General features: G+C 47.6%; 1 protein-coding gene across 2 annotated transcripts in view; it reads right to left on the bottom strand.

Annotated features, from left to right (window-relative positions):
• The window catches only part of HERC2 (HECT and RLD domain containing E3 ubiquitin protein ligase 2), a 600,800-nt gene that overhangs the window by 357,223 nt on the left and 227,441 nt on the right, over positions 1-16,136 (bottom strand). Inside the window, exon 34 of one of the 2 annotated variants that reach the window (XM_085851823.1) lies at positions 9,148-9,314. In XM_085851823.1, the coding sequence (XP_085707949.1) occupies positions 9,148-9,314 (167 nt within the window). The remainder of the gene's footprint in view (positions 1-9,147; positions 9,315-16,136) is intronic. The other variant, XM_085851824.1, reaches the window with a different exon arrangement.

Here is a 16,136-nt window from a genome sequence, read left to right as displayed (position 1 = left end):
AAACTTTTCTTTTTTTTTAAACTTCTGGTACTTTACCACTTAGCTTTGTACCATTTCAGGTTATTCAGTGGACTTGAACTGCTTAAATTTCAGTAAAAACTGAAAAATGGGGGTGTTCTAAAACTTTTGACCGGTAGTGTACATTTGTCATTTAACGCAAATCATCATCCTGTGCTTCAAATAATCTCGAAATTTCAACAGACTTGATGTTTTCATTCAGCAGAAATTTCATAATTCCCTGCTGTTCCACCCTCCTTGTTATCACAAGTCACCGTCCTAATTTCTAGGACACACAATCAAGCAGGAAATATAGGGCTGGCAAGACAGCCAAGAGGAACTCCAGCATGGATGGGAAGAGGAGATGAGAGAATTCCATGAAGAGCCACGCGTTGACTACGACAGGAGAGGAAGTCCATGAGCCATGAGTGGAGACTGCCTTGGATACCATAAGAAGAGAGTGTGGTGAGCAGTGCAGGATGCACGACCGCAACGAAAGCTCGCGATATGTCGAGAGAGATAGCTCTGATCTCATATTTGGAATTTAGGACCTCCATCCATTGTTGGGATGCTCCCAGGATTTGGAGGAGGGAGACAGGTTTGAGAGTTCAGACTTGAGATGAGAAAGATGTTTCCTGGCTCTTCTCAGGGTAGACACACACTTGTTCAGAGCTTTGTGGAAGGAACTGAGATTGCCTTCAGTAGGATTTGCCTTCCATGAGGCAAAGGCAAGTTGTTTGAGGACAACAGCCTCGCCACAAGCTTGAGTGTACCATGGGTGGGAGGGAAGGGTCGGACAACTGAAGACGAGATGGGATAAATCTGTGCATGAGAGAGCAAATTTCTTTGAAAAAAACTTCCTAGGATGAATTGACGTCGGTGGGAGCTGAAATGGGAGACCAGTCTAGAAGTATGATGGCTGCTTGAAGACCCTGCCAGTCAGCTTGAGTGCAATGTCAGACTCGTTGGTGCTGAGGTGATTCTCCAATAACAGCCAGAAAGATAACCACTTTAACAAGCATGTAGTCAGATGAACCGATTGGAGCACAAGAAGAGCAGCAGACATTTTCTGGAAATTGGTCAAAATCAGATCCAAAAGAGATGGAGTACCGGGTCAGGAAGTTGACAGATTGTGTCAATCCTAATGAGTTGCAGAAGTCCTTTGCTGAAGTACCATGGCAGGTGAGAGAGGTACCCACACCCAGCCAACTGGCGTGATGGCAATTGAAGTCACTGCATATGAGGAAGAGAGAGTTTGGATGAGTGGATAGAAGATGGTCCATGTTTTTGGTGAGCAAGGTGTAAATGGAGTCATCACTGTTTGGTGGATGGTACAACACACAGATAAACATGAGGTGGAAGTGGAGGGGAAGTCATGGCCAGAGGTATTCCTGGGGGTGTGGAGGAGTGAGGACAGTGCATGGAGAGTGAGGAATAGAGTTTTTGATAAAGAGAGCAACTCCCCCAGCTCAGGTCTATCATACCGGAGGAGGGAGAAACCAGGGAGAGAAACTAAGGAGTCAGAGACGTCTTGAAGGAGGAAAGTTTCTGTTAAGCAGATTATGTCTGGTTTCTCAGTGGCAACCTCTATGGAGCATAGAGTCAGGTTAGAGCAAAGGCACCAGACGTTTGAGGTCTACACTGTTAAGGAAGAGGGAGGGGAGGAGGCTTTGGGTGCAGGGGAGGGAGGGGAGAAGAAGGGTAGTGAGAGTTGTTGACAGATTGCAAAAGAGTTCGGGAAGAGGGTCGGATGGGGAGGAGCACAAAAGGCTCGGTGGTGAAGGGATGAATAGCAGTGAGGAGTAATACGAGAGGGCACAAAGGGAAGTGGGAGATTGGAGGTGGAAGAATGAGCTGGAAGAGAGAGAGAGAGTGGGGAAAGGAGGCAGCTTTGTGGATGTGAAGGGGGCAGCTTTGAGAAGGGCGAATGAATGGGGGGGAGATTTGAAAAGGAGGAGTGAGGGGGGAGAATTGAGGAAGAAAGGTGTGAGGAGAGATTTTAAGAAAGGTGAGGGGGAAGCTTGGAGAGGGAAGAGAGAGAGAAGTTTGATCTTTAACAGCTCGGAGTCAGGAGAGGTACTAGAGGATTGGAGAGTAGCAAATATAACACCATTGTTTAAGAAAGGATCCACAGAATAATTTGGGAACTATAGACCTGTTAGCTTGACTTCAGTTGTGGGGAAGTTGTTGGAAACATTAATTCAGGAACAGATAGGGAAACATTTGAATAAATTCAAACTGCTTAAAGGTAGTCACATAGATTTACCAAGGGCAGAATAATGTTTAAGTAATATATTTGAGTTCTTCGACGTCAATTCTGATTGGGTGGATGAGGGAAGTGCAGTAGATGTAGTGTATATTGACTTTCAGAAGGCATTTGATCATTTACCACATAGGAGGTTATTAGCTAAGGTTAGGGCTTGTTGTGTTGCTAGTCGGGTAACTAACTGGATTGGAAACTGGCTTAGTGATAGGAAGAAAAGAGTGCCTATGAGTGGGAGGATGTATGTCGTGGGGTACCTCAGGGGTAAGTATTGGGACCATTATTATTCATAATTTAAATTAACGATTTGGACAGTGAGATTAAGAATCTGCTTTCCACATTTGCTGATGACCCAAAGCTTAGAGGTAAGGTATATAGCAGAGAGAGGGGGTGATCACATTCAGAAAAGTCTAGAGACTTCAATAGATTGGGCAAAAGATTGGCAGACGCAGTTTACCATAAAGAAATGTAAGGTGTTGGGGATGCGTAAGAATCATGAAAACAGGAGAAGGATTTGAATGTCAGGTCAGGTTAGATCTGTGACCTGCTACGGGTACCATGTAAACCTGTACTAACCTGTTCCATGGTCGGGTTGTCGGCGACTAAACCGTCTCCCCCACCAGGTTTTCTGGTGAGGAGGGTGTTTGGATATGGACACCCAGGAGGATTAAAAACAAAACCTGTCAAAGGGCGGAGGAGCTCCTTGTGAGCCAACGGCCATCCATATCTAGTGCCCAATTGTGTCTGCAGACGTCCTCCTGCATTTGGGATACTTTTTTATTAGGAGGTTGGTGGCAGGATTTGCACTCCGGCCACCGTAAAACCCTTCATTCCGCAAAACACAAAAACGCAAAAAGATCTGAAAACCCACTCCGTGGGAGTACCTCTTGTGCAGCTTCCCTTCGCAGGGCAGCTCACCGGATGACGGGATTGGGGCAAAGCCTTCGGGACCCCCAATCTTTGATGATAGGAGGGAAACCACGGGGTAACATTCCTGGGTCAGATTGCGGGAGAGTGTGTCGGAGTGGTGCTGAGGTGTCGTCCACCAGACGGCGGTCTCCTTGGGTTAACCTGAGGCTGTCCCTTCGGGTGGGTGCCTGGAATGTCGTATCCCTAAGAGAGGATGATCACCTGTCTCTGTTATCATCTGAGCTCAAGCGTTTGGACATCGGGATTGCAGCTCTCTCTGAGGTTCGGAGACCGGATTGCGGAGAGACAATGGTGGGTGGTTACACCTACTATTGGTCTGGTCGCTCTGATGGTTACCATACCCAAGGGGTTGCTGTAGCTGTGTCCAATAAGCTAACCCCAATGATAATTGAGGTAACACCGGTCAACGAGCGTATAATGAGATTAAGGATTCGTCACTCCTTAGGTGTCATTTCCCTAGTCTCTGTTTATGCTCCGACTGAGGCGAGTGATCTCACCATGAAGGATGCATTCGACGCCACGCTCGAGTCTGTGGTTGATCAGTGCCTCAGACAAGATACACTTCTAGTCTTGGGGGATTTCAATGCATCGACTGGAACAGATAGGGATGGTTATGAGGTGTGTGTTGGTCCCCATGGGTCAGGAACTATGAACCAGAATAGCACTAAGTTCCTTGACTTTGCAAGAAGTCATGGACTGAGGGTGGCTTGTTCATGGGTCCAGCGCGCACAAGCTCATCGCTGGACTTGGTATTCCAACGCTGGCAGTGTGGCAAAGGAGATTGACCATGTCCTCATTGACGGTCGTTGGAGGATGATCCAGAACTGCAGGGTCTACCGGAGTGCTCAGTTCCTCAATACTGACCACAGGCTTGTTGTAGCAACTCTAAAGCTGCACCTTAAATCCTGGAGAATGGTACCATCCTAGGCTGGATGTTGGCAAGCTCAGGGATGAGAGACTAGCTGAGGAGTTTCCGTACAGGCTGAGTGGACACTTGGGGGGTCTGGGTGCTTTGGGGGGGGGGTCCTGAAGAGTTGTGGAGTGCCTTCAAGACCACCGTCCTTGATGTTGCCGGTGGATGTCATGGAACTCACCGCAGGGCAAAGAAGAATTTTGTCTCTCAAGGGACAATGGATACCATTGACCAGAGTCGCAGGGCCAGACTGAATGGCAGAGCTGAGCTGTTCAGGGAGCTGAAGCGTAAAACTGTACGTGCACTGAGGGTGGACAAGGAGGCCTATGTGTGAGGAATCTGTGAGGGGGTAGAGCATCACCTGTGGACAGGTGATTCTCGTCCCGCTTACAGGGGAATTCGCGCATTGCGTTCATCCAAGCCCATCCCTCGGAGCACTGCAGTTAGAGCAGAGAGTGGTAGGCTCTTGACAGAGGAGTCTGAAGTGAAGGCCCGCTGGGCCGGTTACTTTGAGTGGTTGTACCAGGCTGATCCCCCAGCTGTCGAGTTGGACGTCAAAGGTGTTACAATCCCTGTTGCTGACCCTCAAATCAACTGTGTTCCACCTTCGCTTGTGGAAACACGGGCTGCGGTGAACCGATTGAAACGGGGCAAAGCTCCAGGGATCTGTGGCATCCATGCTGAACTTCTCAAGGCTGGTGGAAATGCTGCACTCGTGTCATTGCATGCAGTTTTGTGCTCTGCCTGGAACACAGGCGTCATCCCAACTGATTGGAAGAGGGGCCTTGTTGTTCCTCTCTGGAAAGGGAAGGGTGATCGCCAAGACTGCAACAACTACCGAGGGGTGACGCTGCTCTCAGTGCCGGGCAAGGTCTTTGCTCGGATAATTCTTGATCGGGTGCTTGAGCAGCAGCGTCCAGAGCAGTCAGGTTTTCCACCAAAGAGGTCAACGATTGACCGTATCCTTGCTCTTCGTGTCCTCACCGAACGCAGACGAGAGTTTCGGCAGGGGCTGCTTGCAGCCTATGTTGATCTCTGTAAAGCGTTCGATTCAGTGAATCGGGATGTCCTCTGGAGGATTCTTGGTCTTCGTGGGGTGCCACCAAAACTGACCGATCTGATGTCTGAACTCTACTCTGGTACTGAGAGTGCTGTGAAGTGTGGTGGTACCATCTCTGACTTATTTCCAGTTGCTACTGGAGTTCGTCAGGGGTGTGTACTGGCCCCCACACTTTTCACCACTTGCATGGACTGGATTCTAGGGAGGATGTCGGAGAGATTAAGCTGCGGTGCATCGTTTGGGAATGTCAAGATCTCGGACCTTTAGTTCGCAGATGATGCAGTCATCTTTGCGGAGACTTTAGATATCCTTTTGGGGGTCCTCGAGGTGCTGAATGAGGAGTCGGAGCCGTTGGGATTACGGGTTTCTTGGGTCAAAACTAAGATCCAGGCTTTCGGTGACATCTTGGATGCTGCTGTCCTGTCTGTGTCTGTTTGTGGTGAGGATGTTGAGGTCGTGGAGAGATTCACTTACCTTGGCAGTGATATTCATGTCTCTGCTGGCTGTGAGTCAGAGGTCAATAGACGTCTGGGTCGGGCCTGGGGAGTCATGGATTCACTGGATCATGGGGTGTGGCGCTGCCGGTACCTGTGCGGGAGGACGAAAGTCCGAGTCTTCAGGTCCTTGGTACTTCCAGTCTTGCTCTATGGATGCGAGACTTGGACTCTGACCAAGGATCTGAGACGGAGACTTAATTCCTTTGGTATCAGGTCTCTTCGGAGAATCCTTGGCTATCGCTTGTCGGATTTTGTGTCCAACGAGCAGTTGCTGAGAGAGACTCGGATGAGATTTGTTGCCTGCATAGCCCGTGAGCGTCAGTTGCTTTTGTATGGACATGTGGCTCGTTTTCCTGACGCTGATCCTGCTCACCAGATTCTCTCAGCGAGGGAGTCTCATGAGTGGAGGAGGCCAGTGGGCCGACCACGTGCCTCGTGGTTGCAGCAAGTTGACCATCATCTCAAGGAGATGGGGATGGGCCTGGCATCTGCCTGGGGGATGGCCAGACAGAGGCCCCTGGAGTACCGGCGGAAAGTGGACGCAGCAACGCGCTGTTCTGGCACATGCTCCCATACCTGACCCTGACCTGATCTGCAGGTGGTAATATATGAGGGGTAAGCAGACAGTACAGTGCCAGGCAGCAAAAGGTGAAGCAAGTAGGGTTTGAGGAAGTATTCATGGGGGAATAAATTATAAATCAAAGGAGGTAGTGCAAACACTGTATTGGAATTTAGTGTGGTCTCATGTAGAATATCGTGCGTAGTCTTGGTCACCACATCTGAGGAATGTTATAGATGCAATAGAAGGGTACAGTGTCAAGCAACTCAAATGATTCCAAGGTTAGCTAAACTAAGCAGAGGAGTGGTTGAAAAAGACAGGTCTCTATACATTGTAAAGGAGGTGATTATGAGGGGATATGATTAAGATGTTTAAGGTAATGAAGGGTATGAAGAAGACAGGAGAAGTGGAGTTTTTCAGCAGAATGGACAATGTCAGGAACAAGGGCCATTGCTTGAGGGTAAAGAAGATGAAAGTGAGGACAGTTTTAAGGCAGGGGACTTTCAGTCGTGGAGTGGTTAATGCATGGAATGGTCTCCCAGGAAAAGTTGTGGCAGAGGAGGGGTGGATAAGTTTAAATGGGATTTGGATAGGTACCGAGATGCATTGAAGATAGAGAGGTATGGGGATATTGGCTTGTGTGGATGGTAGGAAGCTTATGTGTGGATGGGTAATGATACTGGAGTTGGTTAAAGCAGCATGATGGGCCGAATGGCCTCATCCTCTGCCAAAGGTCCTTGTGTGTATGATGAAATGGGTTTTATGGTCCCTGGTTGAATCGTGGAAGAGAAAAGCAGGTAGACAGATCGAGAAACAAACAAACCAACAGAATGAACGTAGGCCTATTATTATATCGCATTTGTTGAAGAATAATAAAACAGCATTTCTTGTGCTATCATAAGTATCTCCTTCATAATTTTGAAAGGCAAGTGTAGATATTGTTACGGATCTGGAAACCATATGCATTCAGACATACAGAAGTCCCAAGAGTCAGTTATTCCGTTAAGTACATGTGAGACAGGTCCCTTCCTTTTGTCTAGTGCGAGAATCAAAGGTGTGCATTGCGATGTCCTTTTAAGTAGGTTATTACATCTAACAGCCATCCAACAAACCATGTAATGACCATCCAACGAACACTCCAACGACCATCCAACAAACCATCTAATGACCATCCAACAAACTATCTAAGACAATCCAACAAACAAATCGACAACACCACTGAACAAGCGCTTCACTCGCCGAACCGGCGGCTCGCTGTCCGAGGCAGAATCTCTGGCAGTTCCTTCTCGGCTTCCACAAACTTTGTAACATATTCTTGACGAGTATGGGCACGCGTGGAGTGGGGGGCGGGGTTTTCCCGGCATGGCTGAAACTCCGCCCAGAAAAGGGCGGACCCATGGGAGCCCCGTCCAATCAGGGCAGACAGTGACGCGTGTTCCACCGAGCCCCCGTCCCGTTCGGGGAGCTCCATAAAAGTTATGACGCCATCCTCAGTGAGAGTTCTTGGGGGGTTGTTCGTCGTCGTATTGGTGTCCTGAGTCGGAAGGTTCGTTAGTTGGAGGAGTCTTCAGTTCAGTGGAGTTCTGTGTGAGTCGTGTTCGTGAGCTGGAGACAGTGGTTGGAGTGAGCCAGTTTGTCGCTGGTTGCCAGAGAAAAAAAGGAGGTCGTGACGCGGAGGGTCTGCCCGCGTCTAGCCTCAGCGGGCCGTCTGTTGCGCTGGTTCGAGGGCGCCCGACCTTGACCGGGTCTCTCGTGGGTCCTGTCGGTGGCCCTGAACCTCGCCTTGGACTCCGCTCTACCCGACTCGGGTTCCTCCACGGACACGAGCCCTACACGTGTGACTGCGGGCCGAGCTGCATGACCTTTTCCAGGGGCCGCACTATGGAGCACCCCCTCCCTCCAACGTTAAGGTGCCCCACAAGAACTGCGAACTCAGCTCGTCTCTCCCTCTGGCCGCGGGGATCTTTCAATAAATCGTCTGAGTGTGCGTCTGAGTGTGTGGGCCGTCTTATAAGTAGAACTGTTAAGTGTTTTCCATCATTGTAAATTCTTGCTTGAATATCCACGATAAGTCTTGCCCTGTGTCTTTTATTTGTGAATAAAACAATTGTAGAAATGTTCCCAGTTCGTTTCCGTCCTTTCTTTCATTGGTCCAGCATGGTTCGGATCTGAGTTTATGGGGGTTTTTATACCCGATAATCTGCTCATCCTACCCAGCACGGCTTTGACAGTTCCACTCGACTGCACCCAAACCGGAGTTGGTAGTCGGTAGTTGGAACTCGACCGCAGTCGGTAGAGTGACTCGGTTTGAGCAAGACGTGCCGAGGGTGTGGTTCCACGGTAATCGAAATCGCGTAGTTAATTAGGTAAATTGGTTCTAGACAAAAGACCCTACGCTACGCGGTTGAGATATTGGCGTCCACGGTCAGTTCAGCGACCCGCCGGCTTACAGAGTTATCCGAGAGCGACGGCCTACAATTCCGGGGAGTCTAGTGGAAACGACGTAACTTTCCCCACCAAGTGGTCGTTCTCACCAGTGACCCCCGGTCCGCAACAATATTTATGAGGTCATGAAACATTAAGGAAAATGCTAATTATTAAAACAAGAGAATGAAGTTGCGAAATAAAATTGTGATAAAAAATGGTATTATCGAGCCTCATTCTCAACATGTAAAGGCACAATAAAGTTTTTCCATCATGTATCAACTCTTTTATAAAACTTAATCTGCGCAATGAATCAAACAACAAATACAGCTCAGGAAACACTAACTGGCAATCACTAATTCACAACTGAGCAATTCCAGAGTCAAACGCAAGCAGAGGCCATTCAATACAAAACTACAAACATGAAACAGTTTATATTTCACTTTCCTTCTAAAGTACAGAGGTGCAGGTAAAATATGGAGGCGGTTGTGTCAGTGATGTTACCTGCTCGCTGGAAGCAAGTCTCAGCTTCCAAGGTCAGGTGGCGCAGTACTTCAACAGCCCAAGAGTGCAATTCACCGCATGATACCTCAATTAGTTTACGTATGTACGGTGGCGTCAGCTCCACATCACTCAAACAGTCCAACAGCAGTGGCCTGGACACACAGGACCTGTCAATTATGTGCCTCTTCGTATCCATAAATTCAAAACTACCACCACCTTTTCCACATTACTCTCTGTCCTTTAAATCCCATCAACGGTAACCAAATGCATGAATTAATTTGCAGTTAAATTGTGAGAAGAGACCAGGTTGTGAGTGCATCATCATTCAAAAACAATACTTTGGCAGGAATTTTACCAAAAAACACAAATTAAAGACGAGATCACATGATATTAGGGGTGTGCATACTTATGGGCATGTCATTGATTGTTATCTCCATAATTCGGGTTTCAGAAGGTGGAACAGAGTCCCTCCCAGGACTCAAACTATCCACCTTCGTTTCGGTGAAGGATCATGATTGATGGGCTTAGTTGTGAAGGTGTGTTGTTCTCAGAGTTTTGTTTAGAGGGCTCTTTTGAGGATCGTCACTCAGCCTCGGACAGCCTCCAAATGTGGTTCTTTTGTGGTAATTTTCCCAGGAATAGTTTATACGATCTTTCTGAGGTTCTTCTTTATCATTCTCCTTGCTCCAATTATCATTGGTACAATTTTGGTTCTCTTCAGCTTCCAGGATCTTTTCACTTCATTCTTGAGGTCTTTTTTTTATTTCATTTGATCATTTTCTTGATTTCTGCATTATTTAAATTACTGGGTACTGAAACCTCAATTAGCAATGCCTTCTTTTCCTTTGTGGATCAGAGTACTATGTCCGGTCGCAGTGCTTTGTTTTCTATGTTCACATTCAATGGGACCATCAGGTTGTATGTGAGCATTATGTCCTTGTTTTCCATGATTGCTTTTGGTTTGTGTTTCCATGAGTTTTGTGGAACTGGGAAATTTAAATTTCTGGAGATGTGCCAGTGGATTACTCTACATACTTTGTTGTGCCTTTGTGTGTACAGCTGATCTGACATGAGCTTTTTACATCCTAATAGGAGGTGGCTCGTGCTGTTTCTACCTTGCAAAATCGACACTTGTCCAATTGGCTCAGTCCTGCCATTTTTTTATAAAGCCATTTGTGTAGTGTCCCTGATGTTGGGCATTTACAATGATTCATTCTCCATCCCAATTGAGCTAACCCCTTAGCCAGTCCAGTGATCCTTCTTTGTCTATTCCCAATCTGCCCAACTTTTCTTTTCATATTTTCTTGCTCTTTTGTCTTTCTTCCAATTGTCACTATATATCTGTTGGTATTTCGTCTTGTATTTTTATTTTGTCTTTTTTGCAATCGTTGGTGCTGTATTGGTTGCTGTTTCGGTTTGGTGCGTGACATCTTCTATTCCCACCTGTTTTTGGACGTTTTTTGCAAGGTGAGTGAGAGATACCTTTTCCGCTTTGTTGTGTTCATGCTTTTGTACAAATTGTATTCAGTAGTTTGTTGAACATTTCATGTACACTGCTAATCTTACAGTCATCACTCATGCACTTGATTGAGTTCCATCAGGCCGCCACATCCTTCTTTCCTCGGCAAGTACATTCTCGGGATGCATCAATTTTTGCAGAACATTTTGTGGATGGTGAGGAGTTTTCTTGTTTTTATATCGAGTTGTCTGATTTCCGCTTGTGGCCAATTTACTATTCTGCAGCTGTATTGACACTGGTACTGCTAGTTGGTTTACAGCTTTGATTTTGTTCCTTTGGGAGAGGTATGTTTTCAGGATCAGCCTCATTCAATGCAGGTATTCTTTGGTAATCGTTTTCCACATTTTTATAACATATTTGGTGGCCCTCTTCTCCTCCAAGGTTTATGTAAGATGCTTCGTTGTCTAGCTCTGTATTGTTGTATCAAGGTGGATTTTATGTTGTCCGTTTTCGTTGGTCGACCTTGTATGAATGTGCACTTGGTGCACTTATCTCGACCAAATTCCATTTGGATGTCATCAGAGTACTGTTTCACAGATTTCAGTTGTTCCGCAAATTTTTCGTCGTTCGGTGCAAAGAGTTTTAAATCATCCATGTAAAGTAGATGCATCACCTTTCTGGTTTCTTTGGACGTTCTTTTATTCATTGCTTGGGTGTATCTGTGTCCTTGCTCATTAATGAGGTTACTTCGTGGATCCAGAGACAGGCAAAACATTTGGATGTCGTCAGAGTACTGTTTCACTAATTTCAGTTATTGCGCAAATTTTTCGTCATTCGGTGGAAATAAATTTAAATCATCCATGTAAAGTAGATGCATCGCCTTTATTGTTTCTTTGGACGTTCTTTTATTGGTTGTTCGGGTGTATCCGTATCCTTGCTCATTAATGAGGGGAAAGGCTGTCTCTTTGGAAGATCCCGCATCATATCTTCACAACTGGTATTGCGATCTTCATTTTCAAGTGCTTTAGGATTAGTGTGGTATTCCATAGATCCATGACTTTCTCAGTCAGATTGATGATATGGAGATTTATCTTGTACATTTGCATGTACTTTATCATCCATGATTTTGGGACACAATCAAAAGCTTTTTATCGTCTAACCAGAATGTGGATGTGTGTGTCTGTGTGTATATCATTGGTTGTCATATCCATATGCGGGTTTCAGAAGATGGAACGGAGCCCTCTCAGGTCGAAAAGTATCCACCTCCATGTGTGCGTGCATTTAAGTGTGTTTGCACATGTGTGCGTGCTCTACATGTGTGGTGAAATAATGAAAATATGTAAATAATCCAAAGGTAAATTTTAAACAATCTAGAAAAACGTAACCATTTAAAACAGCTTCAAACATGATGTTATTGTTATAAATGATAAAGTGAATAATAATATTGCATTTGCATGCAAAGCATTCTACATTCAAATGCGTTTGGAAGAATTGGGCTTACAGACTGGACTTTCAAAGACCTACAAAACAAGTAACGACAATAAAATAGACTTGATATACAACACCATATAAATCACTCCAAAGTGAAAAAAAACTTAGTTCTGGACAAACACCATAAATTACATTCATTTACTGGATCCTAAAAATACACAAAATAACTTGTAAGACGAGGTTCATCGTGACACGTAGAGAATGCAGTTTGAAACCATTGTCAGGTAGTATTGCAGGGGCGATGAAACTGATTTATAAATGCTTTTTTTTTTTTTTTTTTTTTGTATACCTTGGTCGAGGCTCGTATGAGAGCTAACACACAACTCACAGCAAGGAGGCATGAGACAAGAGGGGCGGGAGTGGAAGGGACAAAACAGTGGGGAACAGACACATTAGGTGAACTGTGGAAGGGAGAGGGATGGGGATGGGACGGGGAACATGGCGAAGAGAAGATGGACATTTCAGCGACTTTCAGGAAGGAAAGCAGGAGAAATGAAGGAAGTGGGCTTGGGTGGATTATCGGGGGTAGAAAAGATCGAGGATTTGGATGGGGAAAGATAAGAGGTGGTGGTGAACAGCTGTTTTGAAAGCCTGGAGGGAAGAATGGGAAAGAATAGAGTGAGGAAGTTTATTCCAAAGGCGGGAAAAAAGAGGAATGAAAGAGTGAAGATGAGCAGTGATTCGTGATTTTGGTAGTTTTACCAGAAGGGGGTTGTTGGCGGACCTTGAGCGCCCTGTGGAAATGTGGTGGGGACAAATCGCAGAGAGAGCAGGGGGGCAAGGCTGGAGAGGAGTCGGTAGAAGACAGAAAGACCACCGACCAACCTGCGGTGATTGAGTGAGAGGCTCAAAGACTCAGCTTCATTGCGGGAGATGCCGATGATCTTAAATGCCCTGGTTTCGACAGCGTGAAACCGAGAAAGGTGGGAGGCAGGAGCACCAGCCCAGAGGGGAGAGCAGTACTCCATCAGGCTACGGACAAAAGCTTTGTAAGTGGTCAGGAGCTCAAGAGGGCCGAGGAAGGACTTAGCACGACGGAGGATTCCCAGTCGGCGACTGGCTTTTGAGGCGAGGTTGGAAATGTGACTTTCCCAGGAAAGGTCATGGCAGATAGTGAGACCTAGAAGCTTGAAAGAAAAGACTTCTTCCAGAGGATTGTTGAGAAAGTGGATGGGGGGGTTTTGTAAACGGTTCTTTCGAAGAGACATAGTGAGAGTGTGAGATTTGTCTGGATTGAAAGACATGTTCCACGTGTTGGACCAGTTTGTGATTTTATCCAGATCTGCAGTGAGCGAAGAAGCTGCTGCTTGCCGGTCTGAGGGATGACAGATGGTACGGCAGAGGGTGGAGTCGTCGGCAAAGAGAAATAGAGGATTTTCCAGAGAGTCCGAGAGATCATTGATGAAAACCAGAAAAAGAACAGGGCCCAGAACGCTACCTTGAGGAACTCCAGCCTGCACAGGAAGAGGGGATGAAAGAACTCCATTTAGGGCCACACGTTGACTGCGACAGGAGAGGAAGTCTGCGAGCCATGAGTGGAGATGGCCTTGAATACCATGGGAAGAGAGTTTGGTGAGTAGGGCAGGGTGCCAGACTGTGTCAAAAGCACGTGATATGTCCATGGATACGGCTTAAAACACAACAATGAAAAGGCGAGGTTTTATTCTGGTTGAAAAAATTCTGGATCATTGATAATTGCAAACCTATAATCAACAGTATCCACAATATTAATAACAAGGGTAAATGTCTTTAAACTTGTGAATTTTCCACATTGTACACAAACATTCCACAAGACAAGTTTGTAACCGCATTGGACAGAGTGGTGGATAAAGCCTAAGTCACATTTGCTCTACGGCTAGGATACGGCGGCCGTACCCACCCCCCCCCCCCCTGAATTGACAGAAACGTGCAGCGTCCACAGAGTTTCTGAGGTGGCTTCAGGGAGGCCCTACGCCATATGGATATCTTTTACAGGCCATAGGGGTCGCCGTGGAATTATAGCACGGAGTTATAACTTTTTTTCATTTCTACGTTGCCCATAGCAATTCGACAAGCCAAGCTGTGACATAGATGTGATCCACGTCGACCGTACGTAGGGCGTACGGTGGGCTTGCGTTATTTGTGCGGCTGCCGTAGGCTCTTATCAATGAAAAATGAATTTTGCCAACCCCAAAAAATTACGACGGCCGCACTATTGCCACGGTCGCCGTAGGGTAGTCCTAAGGCGTCCCCTGTGTTCAATGTATGGTGGCCTTGCGATCTGTGTGACTACCTGCGGGCAACGCAGAGTCGACGCACGGTTCCCCTACGGCCGCCGTGCGTCGACCGTGCGCTACCGCTAGAGATCGGAGTATAGGTGTTTACCTATACTCTGAACTGGTATATTCAGTTACATACAGTATATTATAGTTATAGTATATTCAGTTATACATTGTTGCGAATTCGCGCCCGCCGGCGTGCGAACGGCCACGTAACTCGAATTGCGGCACGTCGCCCACCAGACGGACAATTCTGTCGTGACCCTCTCGGACTAACGCCGGGAGCTAGTCACGGGTGGGCCTTTCGGCCTCACCACGATCGTGCCAATTGGCCACCCGCGTAGGATAGGGTTGTTCGCCAAACTCGACCTACCTAAGTACCCACGCGGAGGGGAGACCGGGCGATCGCACCTCGCCGCAGGTCGACTCCGGACACGGGCCGCTTAAGCAATCCGTTCCGTACTATCGGGATAACCGAGCGGTGTATCGTCGGCCTCGACGGTTCCGATTAATTATCGGGCGTATTGAGCCCACTACCAACCCTTTACGTGAAGCAAGATGGAGATTCAATTAAAGAAAAGACGAAGCGAAACGGGAAAACAGTTCAACATGATGCACATTTATTCTGCGGCACACGGAAAGCGCACATATACAATTAAAGCAATTATGCACAAAAAGCAAATGTAACAAAAAAAACAATTATGCAGAGATACTACCGACTAAGACCGACACACGGCAACACTTAACAGTTTTACTTCACCAGACTGGCGCCACACACACACGTTTACACAGAAACAAAAGAAAAGGCCACCCTCAAAGACAAGGGGGCAGACGGGGCCTGTGGGCCAATATTTGCGTGGGACCTGAAAGAGCGGTCAGGTCCGCGAGACCGGGTGGGTCCTACCTGTGTCTTTGTGATGAGCCGCAAATGTGGCAGCGCGGCGGTGCCCCGACTCCGTGCTCCTTCGCGGGTTTCGTTTGTACTGCTTGGAGTGGGGTGGTAACGGGGCCCCCTTTTCGCACTATCTCAGCGCGGGGGAAAAGGGGGGGGGGGGAATTGATGATGCTCTGGGGAAAGAGTATAGCTGGCTTGCGTGGGTCCCGTGACGAGCGATTCCACCGCGACCTCGTCGCCGACCGCCGTCTTCCTTGCCTCGGACCCGAGCTCCTCGGACTCTTCCCCCAATTCTCCTCAGCGGACTGCCGAAAACCACCGGGACGCCCTCGCCTCCCGACTCCACTCCGCGCTCCAACCCGACTCTGCCCAAAACTCTCTCCGCTTTTCTGCCACTCTCCGCTCTTCCAAAACCGACTCGACCAGATTCGCCTTGCGCTCGGCACTTTATAGGCCGGCAGGAGAACCCATATGCAAATTTCCGGATCAGGACGAGCTCGGGGGTGGAGCCACGCTCGCCCATTGGACGGAGGAAAAGGGGCGTGAATCTCCCCTGATCCAAGAATTTGCATATCTTGATTCGACTAAGACGCGCCTGGAGGCGGGGCCAAACCGCCCCGCGCTTGCTGATTGGACAGATGAGAAGTGGGCGTGTAGCATTCCTGATCCGAATTCTCCTCGGAAAGGCCGCATTTTGCACTCGCGGCTCGGTGCGTTTCTTGTACGAGCCCAGGACAGCCCGACACTCGGTGCTCACAGGTGGTGCGGGAATGGCCGCAGAAGGAGAGAGGTGAAGGTGGTGGAGGGTTTATGGTGGTGGTTTATGGCCATGGTGCCGTTTGGAATGGCGGTGATGTGATGTTTGCGGGAGCAATTTGTGAAGGTA

The sequence above is a fragment of the Eptatretus burgeri genome, chromosome 13, assembly GCF_056783735.1.
Source record: "Eptatretus burgeri isolate ZD-2024b chromosome 13, Ebu_testis_v1, whole genome shotgun sequence".
NCBI classification, from domain to species: domain Eukaryota; kingdom Metazoa; phylum Chordata; class Myxini; order Myxiniformes; family Myxinidae; genus Eptatretus; species Eptatretus burgeri.
This window is presented reverse-complemented; position numbering and strand designations above follow the sequence as displayed.